The sequence below is a fragment of the Panthera pardus genome, unplaced genomic scaffold (genome assembly GCF_024362965.1).
Source record: "Panthera pardus isolate Hobbes unplaced genomic scaffold, ASM2436296v1 HiC_scaffold_1, whole genome shotgun sequence".
In the NCBI taxonomy this organism is placed as follows: Eukaryota; Metazoa; Chordata; class Mammalia; order Carnivora; family Felidae; genus Panthera; species Panthera pardus.
The window spans coordinates 69,277,645-69,300,263 of NW_026526654.1; the positions used below are offsets into that span (position 1 = coordinate 69,277,645).

Below are 22,619 nucleotides of genomic sequence, written 5' to 3' on the forward strand. Positions count from 1 at the left end.
AAAATATATAAAAAAAAATTTTCCCATCAACTTGAAAAGTCATAAATTTTAGTATTTTATGTAGGATAAAGGTTCATGAGTCTCTTAACAAGGTATTTACTTGTTAATATCCCTAGGTAATCAAGTCTTTGAATAAAATTTAGCTTAAGATGTCTTTGTATATAGGGGCACGTGGGGGCTCAGTTGGTTGAGCATCTGACTCGAATCATCTCAGTTCATGTCTTGATCTCAGGATCAAGAGTTCAAGCCCCGTGTTGGACCTGAAGCCTACTTAAAAAAAAAAAAAAAAAAAAGATGTCTTTGTGTATGTTATTAATATACTAAAAGCTACCAAGTTGGCAATTTTTTTAACTAAAAAATTATTTTTCCTGGAGTATTTTTTTTTTTTAAGGATTTTATTTTTAAGTAATCTCTACTCCCATTGTGGGGCTTAAACTCAGCCCTGAGATCAAAAGTCACATGCACTACTGCCTGAACCAGCAGTCCTAGATTATTTCTTTTAAAGTGGAGGGTAACAGTATTTTTTTTTAAGTTTATTTATTTTGAGAAAGAGAGGGATACATGAACCATGAAATCATGACCTGAGTTGAAATCAAGAGTCAGATGCTCAACCACCTGAGCCACCCAGGTGCTCCAAACAGTATTTCTTTCAGTACCAATTCAGCTTTTCAAATACTTAAATGGCTCTAAATTACTTAGGAGAATAGGCTAAATTTTTCTGTTTCTTTCTCCTTTTACCATTTCAGTAAAGATTCCTTAGCATAAAGTAGAATCATATGAAAGGAAATCTGACATTGTGACACATAATCTTTATTTTTAGGAGGTAACACCTATACTAAAACCTTTAAGAAGTAGTTTAAAGGAAGTTCCTGAAAGTATTTTGTGCTACACCAGGGAACAATTTCAAAAACAAAAGTGTCTTTATAAAGAAAGTTCTTAAGTTAATTGCCTTATTTTGTTTGTCTTTTCAGCTACATATTAAATTGACAAAAAAAAAAATTGTCAGTGTAGAATTTTTTTTTTTTATGCTTGTTTATTTGGAGAGGGAAAGACAGAGCATGAGCAGGGGAGGAGCAGAGAGGGAGGGAGTGAGGTAGAGAGAATTCCAAACAGGCTGCCCTGCCAGCACAGAGCCTGGTGCAGAGTTCACTCTCACAAACCATGAGATTGTGACTTGAGTCAAAATCAAAAGTTGGACACTTAACCAGCTGAGCCACCCAGGCTCCCCTAGAATTCTTTTTGTTGTTTTTTTAGGGTTTATGAGTGTTACAGATTGACTATTTTGCATATGATTTGCATTTGCAAATACTAGAGATGTCATTACAGTTTGATACTTATTTATTTTTTTAATTTTTTAATGTTTATTTATTTTTGACAGAGACAGAGATAGAATGTGAGTGGGTTAGGGGCAGAGAGAGAGCGAGACACAGAATCCAAAGCAGGCTCCAGGCTCCAGGCTCCGAGCTGTCAGCACAGAGCCTGATGCGGGGCTCGAACTCATGAGCTGTGAGATCATGACCCGAGCTAAAGTCAGATGCTCAACCGACTGAGCCACCCAGGCGCCCCATTTGATACTTATTTTAAAATACTCTCAGAGGGGGTGCCTGGGTGGCTTGGTGGGTTAAGCATCCGACTTCAGCTCAGGTCACGATCTCGCGGTCTGTGAGTTCGAGCCCCGCGTTGGGCTCTGGCTGATGACTCAGAGCCTGGAGCCTGCTTCCGATTCTGTGTCCCTCTCTCTCTGCCCTTCCCCCGTTCATGCTCTGTCTCTCTCTGTCTCAAAAATAAATAAACGTTAAAAAAATTAAAAAAAAAAAAAATACTCTCAGAGAAAGCCAGAAATTCTGGTCTTCTGATCTACAAAATTTCATTACCTTGTAAAAACAAGTTCAATCACTTTAAATCACTAAAATACAAGATTCTTTTTCATATAAATTACCACCAAAACTCTCTCATTTTCTATTTATTTCATTAAAATTTTTATTTCAAACATAAATGCAAGAGTTGGTTTATTCTTTTATTTATTTATTTATTTTGTTTATTTATTTAGAGAGAGCAAGTGCAAGTGGGGGCAGGGGCAGGGAGAGAGAGAGAGAGAGAGGGAGAATCCTAAGCAGGCTCCTCTAGGTCAGCGCAAAGCCCATTGAGAGGCTCTAATTCACGAAACTGAGATCATGACCTGAGCCAAAATCAAGAGTCAACCTATAGGAAAAAAAAAAACCACATTGGTAGAAGAATTAACAATTGCATCAAGAGACCGAATAAGCATAGAAAAAAATAACATTTTTATGTATTTGTAAGAATGTGGGGTATTGTTAAGTCAGTAAGTCAGCAGTCATCCAGTAAAAGAAAGACTTGTTATACAGTAAATGACTCTGGAACAATTGGATATTATTTAGAAAATTTAAGTTAGATCTTCATGGCACATCAGAATAAATTCCACATGAAACTGGACTCCCAATTCATGGAAAAATTAATTAAAAATTAGAATCCTAAAAAATAATCATAGTAATAATAAAGATTAGATGTCTTCCCATGACATTATGTATCACCAATTTACTCATTACATTATTTACACTTTATTATATATACTTAGTTCTTTGTCTAAAATGTAAACTCCTTGAGATCGCAGAGCTTTTCATCATTACTTCTGTAGCACCTGGTGCATAGCAGGCACTCAAAAAATCTGATGGAAGAATGAATAAGTGAATGAACAAACAAACCCCTGATAGGAAATTGGAGAAAGCATATGAACAGACAGTTAACCATAAGGGAAAAACCAGTAAACATGAAATTATGTTCAATCTCTGTATTCCTAGAGAAAAACATTAAGGAGGTAATAAAGTACTGTTTTTCATTTATCAAATCGGTTAAAATTTTTAGAATAATCAATTGATCAACACTCATACTGTATAAATTGATCTGGCCTTTTTGAGAATCGGTTTGGTTAGCCTGTATTGGTTAAAATGTGTGTACCTCCTAGTGCCATGATTGTGGTCTCTAAATGTTATTGCTCATTAAGTGGAACCATAGTCCTTTGGAGAAATGGCTAACTCCAGACCTGGGGCATCTTGTGACAGAAAGCAAGAAGGCTATCAAAGACTACCAAGTGTGTTAGAAAGATAGGAGCAAACTGGAAAGAGCTCCCACTGACCAAAAAATGGCACAATTTGGATATCAAAAGGAATAATCACTGTGATTGATTTAAACACATTAAATACTTAAAAACCCATTTTAAATTTTAAAAATAACATTTTAAAAGTCACTGGGGGTGCCTGGGTGGCTCAGTTGGTTAAATGTTCGACTTCCGGCTCAGGTCATGGTCTTACAGTTCGTGAGTTCAAGCCCCACATTGGGCTCTGTGCTGGCAGCTTGAAGCCTGGCGCTTGCTTCGGATTCTGTCTCCCTCTCTCTCTGCCCTTCACCTGCTCACGCTCTCTCTTTCTCTCTCTCTCTCAAAAATAAATAAACATTAAACAAAATTTAAAAATCAGTCACTTTGGGGGCGCCTGGGTGGCTCAGTCGGTTGGGCGGCCGACTCCAGCTCAGGTCACGATCTCACGGTCTGTGAGTCCATGAGTTCGAGCCCCGCGTCGGGCTCTGGGCTGATGGCTCGGAGCCTGGAGCCTGCTTCCGATTCTGTGTCTCCCTCTCTCTCTGCCCCTCCCCCGTTCGTGCTCTGTCTCTCTCTGTCTCAAAAATAAATAAACGTTAAAAAAAAAATTTAAAAAAAAAAAAAAAATCAGTCACTTTGGTAGTTGCTAGGATACAACTCACCATTCTGAGCACTAGTAATTAAAGAGAAAGAATCAAGCATTTATCCTGCCTTTCCTATATTAACTGTATTTCAGATAACCCAAGAGTTGATGAGGAAAATTTCTTCCTTATCAAAGAACTCCAGCCAAAAAATGCAGTAGAAATGGTAGAATTAGAAGATTGTTATTTTTACAACTTCCCCCCCTTTCCCAAAGAAACAGTGACCTTAGGCCAGTGCTGTTAAACTAATTGTGGTAAGAACAGGTGTTTTGTTTTGTTTTGAACTTCAAATTTATTGAGGATGAATACTCATAAAATACAATGAAATGTTGCAGCAGTGTTAAATTGCTGTAAAAGTTCCTAAACTTTTACAACTTTATATTTTTGTACTTATGAATTGGTAGCCAACCACTGTAGGATGACACCACCATACTTTGAGTAGCATTGACCTAGATAATGTTAATGAGTGAATAACTAAACTATTAAGTGAAAGATTTATAGCACTGTCCTCCCTGCCCCCCACCACCTAAATTGAACTTGAATCTAATCAAGCTTCTAAAACTGACTACTGATTTACCAAATAGAGGGATAGAGGGATAGAGGGATGAGTTAAATGACACCACCACAAGGGAAGCATCAACCAAATTCTAGAATGTGGGAAATGCTACAGGACAAATGACACAGTTACTCAACTGCAACAAATAAATGTCATAAAATGAAGAGAGGGGCACTGCTATAAGATTAGAGACAAAAAGACATCTGAATCAAATCCAACGTGTGGGACTTGTTTGAATTCTGATTCAGATTTTAAGATAATCACTGATATGTGAAGATGGGTCACTGAGATTGTAGGTTCTTTTAAAAACCTTACTTTAAAAAAATTTTTTTTTGTTTTTAATGTTTATTTTTGAGAGAGAGAGAGAGTGTGAGCGGGCAAGAGGTAGAGAGAGAGGGAGACACAGAATCTGGAGCAGACTCCAGGCCCTGAGCTGTCAGCACAGAGCCCAATGCGGGGCTTGAACCCACGAACTGTAAGATCATGACCTGAGCTGAAGTCGGATGTTTAACCGACTGAGCCACCCAGATGCCCCTAAAAACCTTATTTATTAGACATACATACTGAATTATTTCAGGTAAAAGATGTAATGTCTAGGATTTGCTTTAGAATACCCCATGTTTTAGTGTGGGGCAAGAGGGGGGAAAATAGAAGTAAAATAGGCAACATGTTGATAACTACTGAAGTTTGGTAACAAGTGTCAAAGATAAACAAAACCAGACATTGAAGTGATGAAAACATTTTATGCAGTAACTACTGATATTAAGGAAAAAAGCTGAGCTCTATTCCAGTTTATGCTGGGGTGACTAGTGTTTTAAAGACAAATGAGGGAGTAGAGATAGAAGAAGAGAGGAACCCAAGTGAAAAATTACAAAGAGTCAGTGTGAATGTTTATGAGGCCAGCTATGTGTCCTAGCTGGGATCATCAATGTTAGGATCTCTCCTCCCACAGAGACTGGAAGACAGAGGCCTTACCCTTCCTGATGATTAACTTTCAAAGGAAGGCCCTTCAGGACCTTGAGAAAGGCACTCTTTTTTTTTTTTTTTTTTTTTTTAATGTTTATTTATTTTTGAGACAGAGACAGAGCATGAATGGGGGAGGGGCAGAGAGAGAGGGAGACACAGAATCGGAAGCAGGCTCCAGGCTCTGAGCCATCAGCCCAGAGCCTGACGCGGGGCTCGAACTCACCAACGGTGAGATCGCGACCTGAGCTGAAGTCGGCCGCTCAACTGATTGGGCCACCCAGGCGCCCCAAGGCACTCTTGAGTTGTAGGAGATAAATACACATCTTAGAGGAATGGAAGAAAGATTCACAATTGTAAGCCCCTTTTTAGTAACTGTTCTAAGGAAGGAAGGTCAGGAGCTTATCTTCAGATTTTGGCTACAAGAAACCATGAACTGTCTTGACAGCCTTGAGCTTTCTTAGGCAGGCACGTTACTGGGGGGGATTTGGGTCATCCCAGAGACTTGGTCTTATGCTGCTAGAAGCCTTGCTGGAGTTTTGTTGTGGTAGTGCACAGGTTTAGATGGAGGCATCATGTGCTAAGAGTTCTACAGTTCTTACAAGTATATGGGGATCCAATATATCAGGTTTGTGTTGTTGTTGTTGTTTTTTAATTGTTAATGTTTATTTTTGAGAGAGAGAGAGAGAGAGAGAGACAGAGTGCAAGTGGGGGAGGGGCAGAGAGAGAGAGGGAGACACAGATTCTGAAGCAGGCTCCAGGCTCTGAGCTGTCAGCGCAGAGCCTGACCCAAGGCTCAAATTCATGGACTGCGAGATCAAGACCTGAGCCAAAGTCAGAAGCTTAACTGACTGTGCTACCCAGGTTCCCCCAATGTATCAGGTTTTTTAATGAGAAAATACACAGTTATCTAAGTTTGCAAGTTTTATTAATAAGAGGTTATTTTAAAATGTGTATTCTAGTTACCTAATAACTCTTCTTAAAGGAATGTACCCTAAGGTAATAATCAGGAATTTGGTCAAGGATTTATGTATGAGGATGTTGATCAAAGTAGTAACATACAGGAAAATTGGAAACAAATGTTTTCTACATTAAAAGGTTTGTATTAAATACATTTTAGCACATCCTTTCATCTATTAGATTGTCAGAAATCCCAAAGCATCAAGAGCCATTGTCTGATAAGGCTCTGCAAAAGCAGGTACTCTCATAAATTGCTCAAAGGGCTGACCCCATGGAGAACAATTAGGCAATCTTTACAAATTACTAATTCATTTACCCTGTGACCTAGTACTGCCCCTTCTGGAAATGTATTCTGAAGTGATAATCTTTACATGTATGAAATTGTTATGCACAAGGTTATTCACCGCATAATGATTTGTAATAGCAAAAGATTGGAAACAACAGAAGACTAGTTAAATAAATTGTGGAATTTATGCAAAGGATTGCTATATAGCTAGAAAGGGGATGGGGAACTTCATATCTCTGCTTTCAGTAAGTAGCCATTAGTTACTTGTGCCTATTTAAATTTGAATTATTTGAATTAAAATTAAATTTGAATTGATCAAAATTAAAAAAAATTTTTTTTAGTCATGCTAGCCACATTTAAAAGTGCTGAATAATTCGCCACATGTGGCTAGTGGGGCTCCCAAATTGAACAGCACAGATATGAAACATTTCCATCAATGCAGAAAGTTTTATTGGATAGTGCTGCTTTATATGGTAATTGTAAAAATATCTCTAAAATACCTATATAACTTTTATAATAAATAACAGATCCCTAAAGATAGAAAATACTATGTAAAGCAAAACTTAGTTTCTTCAGGTATCTGAAGAAAGATTAAAACCCAAGTTCCATATACATGGAGTCTTTTCACAGATTTTTTTTCTTAAATTCAGTAACCTCTCCATTTTCTCATGTCAGTTGATTATTTTAAAATATGTCAGTATGATGCTAGGTGTAATACATATTACAGAAAAAAACTGGTACAATTGTTGAAGGATTCCTGATGAATTCGTAATTTTTTTAGCTAGCCTTTACCGGTTTTCTTACAAGCGAACCCAAGCATGCCTGAAGAAGTAACATTCCTCAAAGTGCATGCTCTAAATAAACTCTAAATTTGATAGGTACTGTAGCACGGAGTTACACCTGTAATCAAACTTTCTGGAATATTCTGAAATTAGGTTATTGTATAATAGGAAAGATACTTGGTGTTTGTTCTGATCCTGTGTAGACTCTAAAACCTTTGGAGTCGGCTGAAGAATGAATGTCTTTGGCATGCTAATGAAATGACTCTTAATGAGGGGCTCCTGAGTAGCCTCAGGGTGGGGGCTAGTCAACCAAAGACTAAACATTATGATTAGAAGCTGGAAACCTTCAGTCCTACCTCCCAACCTCCAGGGAGGGGTGAAGGGTTGGAGGTTGAGATAATCTCCATTGGCAAATGATTTGATCAGTCATGCTTACATAATAAAGTCTCCATAAAAACCTCTAAATGGACAGGGTTCTGGAAGCTTTCCTGGTTGGTAAATGCTTTGAGGTGCTGGGAGGGTGGTGCACACAGAGAGGGTAGGAACACTCCGTGCCAGTTCCCACTTACTTTGCCTCATGCACTTCTTACATTTGGCTGTCCCTGAGTTGTATCTTATTATAAACTGGTAATAGTAATTAAAGTGAGTCTTTTTAGCAAATTACCAAACTTGAGGAAAGCATGTGGAAACCCCTGGGTTGGTCAAAAGTTTGAGTGGCCTGGAACTTGTGTTTGGCATCTGAAGTGGGGACAGTCTTGTGGGACTGAGCTCTTTAACACCTGGGAGCTGATGCTGCCTCCAAGTAGATAGATAGTGTCAGAATTGGACCGAATTGTTAGACACCCAGTTGAAGAGGTAGACACCATGTATTTGGTGTCCAAAGGAAAAAAATCCCTAAGGTGTAACTTCTATATGGCTATAGAACATAATAAGTAAAATGTGTATTTCAGAGTCTGGCTTATTGTATTATGTCTAAAAAGAAGATAATAGGAACTAATTGCACCTTAGTGTACAATGTTTTTTAAAAATGGGGAATTGTGCTATATATTTGAGATACTAATGAATAATTAATTTTAAACAGATCTATAAAAAATAAGGAAATTCCTCCTTTGGAAAATAAAGCTGCATACATTACAGAAAAGAAATCATCTTTGAATTTACGTTACCAAAGTCATGACTGCTCTAGAACTTGTCTGATGAAAATGCCACTAACCTTCAAGGGAGAAAACCCTCTGCAGCTACCAATCAAATGCCACTTCCAAAGACGACACGCAAAGACAAACTCTCATTCTTCAGCACTCCACGTGAGTTATAGAACCCCTTGTGGAAGGAGTCTACGAAACGTGGAGGAAGTTTTTCGTTACCTGCTTGAGACAGAGTGTAACTTTTTATTTACAGATAACTTTTCTTTCAATACCTATGTTCAGTTGACTCGGAATTACCCAAAACAAGAAGAAATTGTTTCTGATGTGGATATTAGCAATGGAGTGGAATCGGTACCCATTTCTTTCTGTAATGAAATTGACAATAGAAAGCTTCCACAGTTTAAGTACAGAAGGACTATGTGGCCACGAGCATATTATCTAAACAGCTTTTCCAACATGTTTACTGATTCATGTGACTGTTCTGAGGGCTGCATAGACATGTGAGTAGAGAAACATGGCATTTCCAAACGTCTTCTGAATGTAGGGTACTTGTCAAGAAGTCCTGCTGTGTATCAGTTTGTCTGTCTGTCTAAACTCTGTTTACCAAGAATCTAAAATGGAAAGATACACTCTCACCAGCAATAGAAAAGAAAACTGCTTGCCAAATACAATAGTAAATTAAAAATTCTTTCTCCCAAGGATGAGTATTTCCTGTAATCTAGTACCACAATCATTATAGCAGCAAGTCCAGCTAATGCCATGTAACAGTGCCATACACTGTGACGAGCACTTTACATACACTTTTTTATTTAATCCTCACACACCTTCTGAGGTAGGTAATGTTACTTCTGTGTTACAAATGAGGAAGTTGAGAAGCCAATTTTAAGATCATAGTGCAAACAAATTGAAAAGCCAGGATTGGAACCCATGCTGTTAATCATTATGTTATATGTCTTATTTTACTTTTACAGATATTTCTTTGCTGCTTTTTTATAAACACTTATTTTTTTATTAATTTTTTTTTTTTTTTTTTACATTTTACTTATTTTTGAGAGACAGAGAGAGACAGAGCACAAGTCGGGGAGGGACAGAGAGAGGGAGACAAAGAATCCGAAGCAGGCTCCAGGCTCCCAGCTGTCAGCACAGAGCCCGATGTGAGGCTCAAACCCACAAACCGTGAGATCATGACCCGAGCCAAAGTCATTTGCCCAACCGACTGAGCCACCCAGGCGCCCCTTATAAATAGTTATAATTAGTATTCTCATAACATTGGCATTCCATTAAAAAATTAAAACATATTCCAATATATTAGGAATTTGAAAATTTTGTTTTAAAGGTATGTAAGATACATGTGTTTGTAGGTAGGCATATATAGAGTGGAGTTGCATTATACATATTTAATTTAATGCAAATTTAGCTACCTGTACTTGGCAAAAGAAGAAGAGAGAGAGAAATAAATAATTTAAATAGTAAAGGTAGTAGTTTCACCGTTTTCTCTGTTAGTTGAAGTGTGAGATGAGATACATGAATTTGCTGTTACCTCAGTTTGGCTCAGTTTTTTAGGCCTGTCATAGAGGCCTAAAGAGAAATCTCTTTAGAGAGAGAAATCTCTTACAGTGCCAGGTTTTATTTTGTTTAAAAATAAGTTGTTGTTTTTTTGTCTTAACATTGCCTCTAAGTATAATCTAACTACATGTGGCCAAGCCCCAATCTCTCAGTGCTGGAGACAAAAAAAAAAAACAACAAAAACTATTGGACACTGTTACCTAATGGTCAGTTTTTGAGATTTTTTAAAAGAATCTTGGCTATATGCAATTTTTGCTTTAATACCATGGACACTAATCTTTATATAAAATGTGCCACCAGTATACATATTTGCATCTATTGGCCAGAAATTATAGGAGAAATCACAAAAGCAAAGGCTGAAACCCATTGGGATCTGGAAATGGACACAAGCACTGTGGCCAGGGTTTCTAACTCTTACAGGAATGGGAATTAAACATGTCCCATGCATGGCATTGAGTGGGCACTGAGTTCTCCTGGGAATGGAAACAGGGACCTCTACAGGACTGGGAACAGGCTAATTATCTCACAAAGCCTAGAATGAGATTAACAATAACTGGTTGCAGAGCAATGAAACCCATAGTCATAGCCAGAGCAACAGGGAAAGGAGTCAACATAAAGGAGTACCCAGGAGTAAACCTTATGGAAAGGTATGATTTCTTTTTTTAATTTTTTAATATTTATTTTTGAGAGAGCATACGAGTAGAGGAAGGGAGGAGAGAGAGGGGAGACACAGAATCCAAAGCAGGCTCCAGGCTCTGAGCTGTCAGCACAGAGCCCGATGCAGGGCTTGAACTCACGAGCTGTGAGATCATGACCTGAGCTGAAGTCAGACGCTTAGCCGACTGAGCCATTCAGGTGCCCCAAGGTATGATTTCATACAGAGCATACAGAGATGTTTAGGACCATAAAGACAGTGTGAATCTCAACAAATGAGAGAATTCACACCTGAAGAATCAGAGATAAATGCAGAATCTGATTAAAAGAGACTTTAAAAGGGGCGCCTGGGTGGCTTAGTCGGTTAAGCGGCCGACTTCGGCTCAGGTCATGATCTCACAGTCCGTGAGTTCGAGCCCCGCATCGCGCTCTATGCTGACAGCTCAGAGCCTGGAGCCTGTTTCAGATTCTGTGTCTCCCTCTCTCTGACCCTCCCCTGTTCATGCTCTGTCTCTCCCTGTCTCAAAAATAAATAAAACGTTTAAAAAATTTAAAAAAATAAAAGAGACTTTAAAATAGGTATGTTTAAAATGTTCACAGAGATTAAAATGTTAGTATCCATCAAGAAAAGGAGATTGGGGGAGAAAAAAAAATATATGTATGTATATACAGGAAAAAAAATGGAAATGTGGGAAATAAAACATGGGGTCAATGAAATTAAAAACTAAATAGATTGGGGCACCTGAATGGCTCAGTCAGTTAAGCATCCGACTTCAGCTCAAGGTCATGATCTAGCAGTTCCTGAGTTTAAGCTGCATTTTGGGCTCTGTGCTGACAGCTCAGAGCCTGGAGCCTGCTTCGGATTCTGTGTCTCCCTCTGTCTCTGTCCCTCCCTGCTTGCACTCTGGGTCTCACCCTCTCTCTCAAAAATAAATAAACATTAAAAAAAAAAACAAAACACCCTAACTAGACACACTCAATGGTAGAGTTCATATAGCTGGAGAGAGCATTAGTAAATTACAAGGCAAAATGAAAGAGCTCTCCCAGAATACAAACAGATAAAGACATGGGGAAGATAATTTACAGATTAAAAACTATGGAGGATAAAATGAGAAACTCCAGTATATCTGAGAAGAAGAAGAAAGCAACATTTAAAGAGATGGTAACTGAAAGTTTTCCAGAACTGAAGAAAGGCCAGTCCTCAGAGTGAAAAAAGCCTACAATGTACTACGAAGGGAAAATAAGATAAATGTACACCTAAATACATCATGATGCAACTTAAAAGGTTTCTAAGGTACAAATAAATCTCAAACACTATCAGAAAAAAAGATTGACAGCACACGTCTCATCAGAAGTAAAGGAAGACACAAACAGGCATGTTAGCTTAAAATCCCAAAGGAGAATAACTGTAAAACTAGAATACTGTACAAAGCCAGACCAGTTTTTTTACAAGGGGTTGTTCAAACAATTACATAGCAATTGAAGATATGCATATGTTCTTTCCAGCAATAGTACTTTTAAGTATATCTAGAGTATTGTTTTCCAACCTACAGATTTAGTGGGATGTAAAATCATTAAAGCGGTTGTAAATAGCATTTTTAAATTAAATAAAAATACCCAAGGGACACCTGACTGACTCATTTGGTAGAGCATGACTCTTGATTTTGGAGTTGTTAAGTTTGAGCCCTGCGTTGGGTTTACAGATTACTTAAAATCTTTAAAAAGAAAAAAAAAAAAAAACCAAGTGCATCATACATAGGATAAAGTTTCATGCCACTGTGTCAGTTTATACACATACACAGAGAAGTATGTATGCCTGTAAAGGATCATGAAGAACATGTATTTTACTGTGGGTCATAGTCAAAAATATTTGAGAGATACTATTCTAGAGGTGCTTACACATAAGCAGAAGAATAAGCTGTTCACTGCAGTATTGTTCGTAATATTGAAAGCTAGAAGCAACTTTGTTATATACTAAGCAACTTAATTGCTTGTCTAAATGCTGTCCGAAAATTAGAAGGAATTAACTACATTTGTATATAACACAAATGAATCTCAAAAACACTATTTTGAATGAAAAAGGCAAGTTGTAGGATAATAACTGTAGTGAATTTTTAAAAACAGTATAATATATTGTTTGTAGGTATATATGTACTTAAAAGTATAGAGGATGTAGCACCAAATCTTTTGAAAGTTTAGTTTTTAAATGTAATGTTTTATTTTTAGAGATGATATATACAGTGTATATAGTGTTTTTCTCTACATCCTGACCAACACCTGTTATTTCTGTGGGGTCATAGACATTCTGATAGGTGTGAAGTGATGTATCTCACTGTGGTTTTTGTTTGTTTGTTTTCATTGTGGTTTTGGTTTTCATTTTCCTGATACTTAGTGATGTTGAACATCTTTTCATGCATCTGTTGGTCATCTGTATGTCTTCTTTGGAAAAATGTCTATTCAGGTCCTCTGCCTATTCTTTAATCAGATTATTTGGTTTTTTGGTTTTGAGTTGTGTGAGGTTTTTTGCCTATTTTGGATATTAACCCCTTATCAGGTATGTCATTTACAAATATGTTCTCCCATTGAGTAGGTTCCTTTTCATTTTGTTGATGGTTTCCCATGCTGTGCAAAAGCTTTTTGTTTTGGTGTAGTCCCAATAGTTTATTTTTGCTTTTGATTCCTTTACCTCAAGAGCCATATCTAGAAAAATGTTTCTACAGCCAATGTCAAAGAAGTGGCTGCCTATGTTTTTCTTCTAGGAGTTGTATTGTTTCAGTTCTCACATTTAGGTCTTTAACCCATTTTTAGTTCATTTTTGTGTATGGTGTAGGGAAGTGGTCCAGTTTCATTCTTTTCCATGTAGCTGTCCAGTTTTCCCAGCACCATTTATTGCAGAGACTGTCTTTCCCCCATAGTATATTCTTGCCTCCTTTGTTGAAGATTAACTGACCATGTGAATGCACATCTGTTTCTGGGCTCTGTATCTATTCCATTGATCTAAGTGTCTATTTTTTTGCCAGTACCATACTATTTTGATTATTATAACTTTGTAGTATATCTTGGTATCTGAGATTGGGTTACCTCCAGCTTTTTTCTTCTTTCCCAAGATTGCTTTGGATATTTAGAGTCTTTTGTGGTTTCATACAACTTCTAGTATTATTTGTTCTGTCTATGTGAAAGATACTATTGGTATTTTGAAAGGGATTGCATTGAATCTGTAGATTGATTGCTTTGAGTAATGTGGACATTTTAACAATATTAATTCTTCCAGTCCATGGATATGGAATATCTTTCCATTTGTTTTTGTCCTCTTCAGTTTCTTTCATGAGTGTTTTATAGTTTTCAGAATATAGGATTTTTATCTCTTAAGTTTTTTTTTTTTTTTTAACGTTTATTTATTTTTGAGACAGAGAGAGACAGAGCATGAACGGGGGAGGGTCAGAGAGAGAGGGAGACACAGAATCTGAAACAGGCTCCAGGCTCTGAGCCATCAGCACAGAGCCTGACGTGGGGCTTGAACTCACGAACCGCGAGATCATGACCTGAGCTGAAGTCGGACACTTAACCGACTCAGCCACCCAGGCGCCCCCTCTTAAGCTTATTCCTAGATATTTTATTCCTTTTGGTGCAATTATAAATGGGATTGTTTTTTTCTTAATTTCTCTTTCTACTACTTTGTTAATAGTGTGTAGAAATGCAACAGATTTCTGGGGCTTTTTGTCTTGCATTTTAATTTTAATTTTTTATTAAGATTTTTATTTTAATTCCAATGTACTTAACATACAGTGTTAGTTTGAGGTGTACATTATAACGATTCAACAGTTCTATACATTACTCAGTGCTCATCATGATACGTGTTCTCTTTTTTTTTTTTAATTTTTTTTTTTAACGTTTATTGATTTTTGAGACAGAGAGAGACAGAGCATGAACAGGGGTGGGTCAGAGAGAGGGAGACACAGAATATGAAACAGGCTCCAGGCTCTGAGCTGTCAGCACAGAGCCTGATGCGGGGCTCGAACCCACGAACTGAGAGAACATGACCTGAGCCGAAGTCGGACGCTTAACCAACTGAGCCACCCAGGCACCCCATGATATGTGTGCTCTTAATCCCCATCAGCTATTTAACCTATTCCTCCACCCACCTCCCCTCTGATAACCATCAGTTTGTTCTCTATAGTTAAGAGTTTGTTTCTTGATTTTTCTCTCTCTCTCTCTGCTAAGTTTTATTTATTTATTTTGAGAGATAGAGAGTGCATGCACACGTGAGTGGGGGAAAGGCAGAGAGGGAGAGAGGCAGAAGGAGAATCCCAAGCAGGCTCCATGCTGTCAGCACAGAGCCTGATGCACACCTCAAACCCACTAACGGTGAGATCATGACCTGAGCCAAAACCAAGCATCAGGTGCTTAACTGACTGAGCCACCCAGGCACCCCATCTCTCTCTTTTTTTTTATTCCTTTGCTCATTTACTTTGTTTCTTAAATTCCACATATGACTGAAATCATATGGTATTTGTCTTTACCTAACTGACTTATCTCACTTAGCATTATACTCTCAAACTCCATCCATGTTGTTGCAAATGGCAAGATTTCATTTGTATTTATGTCTGAAAAATATTCTATTACATATATATATATATATATATACATATATATATATATATACACACACAGACACATATATATATGTATACCATCTCTTCTATATCCATTCATCTATTGGTGGACACTTAGGCTGCTTCCATAATTTGGCTATTGTATATAATGGTGTAATAAACATAGGGGTGCATATATCCTTTTGAATTAGTATTTTTATTATTATTATTATTTGGGTAAATACCTAGTACTGCGATTACTGGATCATAGCTTTTAACTTTCTGAAGAACATCCATATGGTTTTCCACAGTGGCTGCACCAGTGTGCATTCACATCAACAGTATAGGAGAGTTCGTTTTTCTCCACATCTTCACCAAAACTTGTTTCTTGTGTTTTTGATTTTAGCCATTTTGAAAGGTGTAAGATGATATCTTACTGTAGTTTTGATATGCATTTCCCTGATGATGAGTAATGTTGAGCATCTTTTCATGTGTCTGTTAGCCATATGTCTTCTTTGGAGAAACTCTGTTCATATCTTCTGCCCATTTCTTAATTGGATCGTTTGTCCTTTGGGTGTTAAGTTGTGTAAGTTCTTATATATTGGGGATACTAACCCCTTATCAGATAATGTCATGTGCAAATACCTTCTCTCATTCAATAGGTTGTCTTTTAGTTCTCTTGATGGTTTCCATTGTTGTATAGAAGCTTTTTATTTTGATGCAGTCCCAATAGTTTATTTTTGCTTTTATTTCTCTTGCCTTAGGAGGCATATATAGAAAAATATTGCTTCAACTGATGTCAGAGAAATTGCTGCCTGTGCTCTCTTCTAGGACTTTTTTGGTTTCAGGTCTCATATTTAGGTCCTTAATCCATTTTGATTTTATTTTTTTATGTATGATGTGAGAAAGTGGTCCAGTCTTATTCTTTTGCATGTAGCTATCATGTTTTCTCAACACTATTTGTTGAAAAGAGTGTCTTTTTCCCATTGCATGGTCTTGCCTCTTTTGTCATGTTAATTGACCATATAATCATGGGTTTGTTTCAGGGCTTTCTATCCTGTTCTTTTGACCTGTGTGTCTGTTTTTGTGCCAGTACCATACTATTTTGGTTACTACGGCTTTGTAGTATAACTTAAAATCTGGAATTGTGATGCTTCCAGCTTTGTTTTTCTTTTTCAAGATTGTTTTGGCTTTTTGGTGTGTGTGTGTGGGTGTGTGGGTGTGTGGGTGTGGTTCCATACAAATTTTAGGATTATTCTAGTTCTGTGAAGAATGCTGTTGATATTTTAACAGGGATTGCATTAAATCTGTAGATTGCTTTGGGTAGTATAGACATTTTAACAATATTCTTCCAATCCATGAGCATGGAATATCTTTCCATTTGTCTTTGATTTCTTTCATCCGTCGTTTTCAGAGTACAGGTTTTTCACTTTGGTTAAGTTTTTAAAAAAAATTTTTTTAATGTTTATTTTTGGGAGAGAAAGAGTGTGAGCAGGGGAGGGGCAGAGAGAGAAGGAGACACAGGATCCGAAGCAGGCTCCAGGCTCTCAGCTGTCAGCACAGAGCCCGATGCGGGGCTCGAACCCACCAACTGGGAGATCATGACCTGAGCCAAATTTGAATGCTTAACTGACTGAGCCACTCAGGCGCCCCATTTAAAAAATTTGTTTAATGTTTATTTACTTTTGAAAGAGAGAGGGTGCAAGCAGAAGAGGGGCAGAGAGAGAGAGGGAGACACAGAATCTGAAGCAGGCTGTCCGCACAGCTGTCGGCACAGAACCCAATGCAGGGCTTAAACTCACAAACTGTGAAATCATGACCAGAGCTGAAGTCAGACATTTAACCAACTGAGCCACCCAGGCACCCCCCGCCCCCACCTTGGTTAAGTTTATTCTTAGGTATTTTATTATTTTGGTACAATTTTTTTTTAATGTTTATTATCTCAGAGAGAGAGGAAGAGGGAGGGGCACAGAGAGAGGGAGACACAGAATATGAAGCAGGCTCCAGGCTCTAAACTGTCAGCACAGAGACTGACACAGGGCTCAAACTCACAAATCACGAGATCATGACCTGAGCCAAAGACAGATGCTTAACCAACTGAGCCACCCAGGCATCCCTATTTTGGTACAATTGTAAATGAGATTGCTTTCTTAATTTCTCTTTGTATTAGTTAATGTAGAGAAATGCAATGGATTTCTGTACATCGATTTTGTATCCTCTGATTTTACTGAATTCATTTATCAGTTCTAGTAGTTTTTTTGGTGGAGTCTTTAGGGTTTTCTGTATGTAGTATCATGTCATCTGCAAATAGTGACAATTTTATTTCTTTCTTACTAATTTGGATGCCTCTTATTTCTTTTTCTTGTCTGATTGCTGTGGCTAGGACTTCCTGTATTATGTTGAATAAAAGTCGTGGGAGTGGACATCCTGGTCTTATTCCTGATCTTAGAGGAAAAGCTCTCAGGTTTCACCACTGAGTATGATATTAGCTCTGAGTTTGTCATTTATGGCCTTTGTTATGTTGAGGTATGTTCCTTCTAATCCCACTTTGTTGAGAGTTTTTTTTATCATGAACAATGTTGAATTTTGTCAAATGCTTTTTGTGAATCTACTGAGATGATCCTATCTATGATTTTTATCCTTTTGTTAATGTTGAGTATCATGTTGATTTATTTGCATATATTGAACCATCTTTGCATCCCAGGAATAAATCCCACTTGATCATGGTAAATGATCTTTTTAATGTATTGTTGAATTTGGTTTGCTAATCTTTTGTTGAGGATTTTTGCATCAGGAATCTTGGCCTGTAGTTTCATTTTTTGTAATATACTTATTCGGTTTTTGTATCAAGATAATGCTGGCCTCATAGAATGTATTTGGAAGTTTTCCTTTCCCTTCTGTTTTTTAGAATAGTTTGAGAATATGTATTAACTCTTCTTTAAATGGAGTTTTTTTATTTCCAGTTTAGTTTGGTTACTAGTAACCAGACTATTCCGATTTTCTTTTTCTTGATATAGTTTTGGAAAATTATATGTTTCTGTGAACTTACCCATTTCTTCTAGGTTGTTAACTTGTTGGCATGTAATTTTTCATAGTGGTCTCTTATCTATTATCATCCTTTGTATTTCTGTCGTGTCAGTTGTTACTTCACCCCTTTCATTTCTGATTTTATTTATTTGGATCCTCTTTTTGTTCATGATGAATCTGGCTAAAGGTTTATCAATTTTGTTTTTCTTTTCAAAGATTCAGCTCTTGGTTTCATTGATCTTGTCTATTTTTTTTTCTTAGTCTCTTTTACATTTATTTCTGCCCTATTCTTTATTATTTGCTACTAATTTTGGGTCTTGTTCTTCTTTTTCTAATTTCTAGAGGTGTAAGTTTAAATTGTTTGAGATTTTTCTTGTTTCTTGAGATCACTATACATTTCTCTTTTAAAATTTCTTTTGCTGCATCCCAAAGATTTTGGACCAGTGGGTTTCATTTGTTTGCAGGTATTTTTAAATTTTTTCTTTGAGTTTTTCATTGAGCCATTGCTTGTTGAGTAGCATATTGTTTAGCCTCTACATGTTTATGGTTTCTCCACTTTTTTTTTTTTTTGTAATTGATTTCTAATTTCATTCCATTGTGGTCAGAAAAGATGTTTGATAGGATTTCAGTCTTCTTAAATTTATTGAGACTTGTTTATTGGGATATGTGATCTATCCTATAGAATGTTCTGTGTGCACTTGGAAAGAATGTGTATTCTGTTGTATTTGGCTTGAATGTTCTGTATATGTATATCCCTTAAGTCCATCTGGTCTGGTGTTATTGAAAGACAGTTTTCTTGGGGCGCCTGGGTGGCTCAGTCGGTTGGGCGTCCGACTTTGGCTCAGGTCACGATCTCGCGGTCCGTGAGTTCGAGCCCCGCGTCGGGCTCTGGGCTGATGGCTCAGCCTGGAGCCTGCTTCAGATTCTGTGTCTCCCTCTCTCTCTGCCCCTCCCCCGTTCATGCTCTGTCTCTCTCTGTCTCAAAAATGAATAAAACGTTAAAAAAATTAAAAAAAAAAAAAAAAGACAGTTTTCTTATTGACTTTCTGCCTGGATGATCTGTTCACTGATGTAAGTAGGATATTAAAGTCCCCTACTATTATTGTATTACTGTCAGTTTCTCCCTTTATGTCTGTTAAAACTTGTCTTATGCATTTAGGGGCTGCCATGTTGAGTGCTTAAATATTTACAATGCTGTATCCTGTCTTTGGATTGATCCCTGTATCATTATATATTGCCCTTTTTTGTGTCTTGTTACAATCTTTGTTTTGGAGTCCATTTTGTCCAATATAATACTGCTACCACAGGTTTTTTTTTCCCACTTCCATTTGCATGGAATATCATTTCCCATCTTTTCACTTTCAGTCTGTGTCTTTAGGTCTGAAGAGAGTCTCTTGTAAGCAGCACATAGATGAGTCTTTGTTTTTGTTTTTAAATCCATTCTGTCACCCTATGTCTTTTGATTGAAGCATTTAGTCCATTTACATTTAACATAATTATTGATAAGTGTGTGCTGATTGCCATTTTGTTAATTGTTTTCTGGACATATCTGTAGTTCTCCATTCCTTTCTTCTCTTGTTCTCATTCCTTAAGATTGATTACTTTCTTTAGTATTAGGCTTGGCTTTCTTTTGTATCTCTATTACAGGTTTTTGGTTACTGTGAGGTTTATATATAACATCCTAAGTATAGAGTAGTCTGTATTAAGCTGATGGTCACTTAAGGTTAAACACAGTCTAAAGGAACTTCTTCATTTTAACTCCCCCCTCCCACATGTTATATCTATATTGTCATATTTTATATCTTTTAATTTTGTGAGTCCTCTTCCCTTTCATAATTTTCTTCTAATTATGGCCTTTTGTGTTCTACTTTAACATTTCTTGTAAGGACAATCTGGTAATGATGAACCTTTTAACTTGTTTGTCTGGGAAAGTCTTTATGTCTCCTTGAATTATGAATGATAATCTTGCCAAATAGAATATTCTTGGTGGTAGATTTTTTTTTTTTTTCCTTTCAGTAGTTTGAATATATCATGCCCACTCCCTTCTGGCCTACAAAGTTTATGCTGAAAAACCAGCTGATAGCTTTATGGGTTTGTCCTTAAATGTTACTAGTTGCTTCTCTTTTGCTGCTTTTAAAATTCTATCCTTGTCTTTAATCTTTAACGTTTTAATTATTATGTATCATGGTGTGGACCTCTGTGGATTCATCTTGTTTGAAACTTTCTGTGCTTCCTGAACCTGGATGTCTGTTTCTTTCCTGGGTTAGGGAAATATTCAGCTATTATTTCTTCAAATAAGTTTTCTGCCCCTTTATCTCTCTCTTCTACTTCCAGGACCCCTGTAATGCAAACGTTTGCTCACTTGATATTGTCCAAGAGATCCCTTAACCTATCCTCATTTTTTTTTTAACTTGTGTTTTCTTATCATTATTCAGCTTGGGTACTCTATTACCCAATCTTTCAGATTGCTAATATGTTCTTCTGCATCCTTGAATCTGTTGATTCCCTCTAGTATATTTTTCATTTCAGTTATAGTCATCAACTCTGATTGGTTCTTTTTCATATTTTCTATCTTCTTTGTTGAAGTTTTCACTGAGTTCATCCAATCTTTTCTACAGTTTGGTAAATGTCTTCATGATCATTACTGTGAACTCTCTATCAAGCATATTGTTTATCTCCATTTCATTTAGCTTATTTTCTGAGGTTTTGTGTAGTTTTTTTGTTTGGAGCATATTCCTGTCTCCTCATTTTACTTGACTTTCTGTCTTTGTTTTTGTTGAATTAGGTATAATCGTTAACTTCTCCTAAACAGGAAGTAATGATCTTGTGTGTGATTGTGTCTGTGGAGACTGTGTGCCTAAGTGACTTTGACTGGCTGGATCTGTGGCTCTTGTGGGCTGTGGGACAGAGGACTCCATGCTGACGCTGTCCTGGTGGGATGCCTGGAGATGAAGTTGGTGTGGGATGGAACAGTCCTAGGGCTCTCAGCATAGATTGCACATTGGCCAGACAGCTGACGCTGAAGTGGACATTGTCTGGGATGGTCCCAGGGTTCTTCACAGAGAGGGTACCTTGGGAAGACAGCTGAAGCTTAAATGGGTGTTAGGCCAAAGGTCCCATAGTTCTTTATTCAGGGGGGGCTAGGGCTGAGTCAGGAAATGGGTCAGGAGGTCCTAGGATACTGTGTACCAGGGATATGCTAACATGTCATCTGAAGCCAGAGTAGTGTGAGCCTGGAGTCTTCCAGGGTACTTTGCACCTGTGTCACCTTGAAGAGATGTCTGCAGCTATAGTGAATGCTGACCAGAGGTATCTGGTGTGTGCTGCACTGGGGCCGCTTTAATGGGATGGCTAGGGCTGGTGTGGGGTAGGGTCCCAGGGCTCACTGCAGTGGTAGGTCCGCTAAGGTACCTGGACCCTTGTCCTGTCTGCACTGTCAGGGTGGAGGGGGAATATCACCTGTGGTGTTCACCAGCCTCTCTGACTCTGAGAGGGTTTCAGCAGCTTCCCTGCCATTTTGCATAGTTTTAGGGCTGAGTCTTTTATGTCCTAGTTGTTCTTTGAAAATGCAGCTTTTTTTCTGTGCTTCAAGGCGTCTGAGGCTTGGTATGGTGATAGTCCAATTAGGGCTCCCAGACTCTACTCTCATCTGTGCTATTAAGGTGCAGAGGAAATGTAAAATGGGGCACTTGCCAGCCCCTCTAACTCAGAGAGTTGCAGCAGCTCCCCTGCCAATCAACAGGGTTCTAAGGCCAGTTCCTTTGTATTCTAGTTGTCATTTCTTTTTTTCTGTGCCCCAGGGCAGATAAATCTGCTCACCAGTCCTTCCCCACTGCAGTTTGCAGTGTCAGAGGTGGTGGGGGTTCCCTTCATTACAGTGTCTCTGTCTCTTTTGCCATTCTGTACATGGTCTATCTTTTGTTGTGAAGAAGCTGTTCAGTCAGCCTTCAGTTCTTCCCGAAGCATTGCTTTACAAATAGGTAGATCTGGTGTGTCTATGGAGGAGGTCTTTCTACATTGCCATCTTGCATGAGAGAAATCTATGGTTGTATGTCGTCTGCTTTAGCAACATTATGAAAAGCAGATTGTAGTAGCCAGATGGCCAGCATCAATCTCCCCAATTGTTTTCATGTAATTCGAGGGAGAGATAATTTAAGATGTCTGCAAAACTACCTATGCCCTTTCGCACATAAGTTTATCCATTGTAGGAGAGGGGAGCTAGGAGAATTTTCACAAACTAGCTTCTGCTGAATAGGAAATGAAAGGAATTCATTTAAAAAAAACTAAAACTATGGGGTGCCTGGGTGGCTCAGTCAGTTAAGCGGCCGACTT

General features: G+C 37.8%; 1 protein-coding gene across 6 annotated transcripts in view; it reads left to right on the plus strand.

Moving 5' to 3' along the window:
- LOC109265964 (histone-lysine N-methyltransferase SETDB2-like) overlaps positions 1-22,619 on the plus strand; it is an 89,134-nt gene that overhangs the window by 19,097 nt on the left and 47,418 nt on the right. For 5 of the 6 annotated variants that reach the window (XM_019447605.2, XM_019447598.2, XM_019447601.2 and 2 more), the window contains one exon: positions 8,385-8,948. In XM_019447605.2, the coding sequence (XP_019303150.2) occupies positions 8,385-8,948 (564 nt within the window). The remainder of the gene's footprint in view (positions 1-8,384; positions 8,949-22,619) is intronic. The other variant, XM_019447603.2, reaches the window with a different exon arrangement.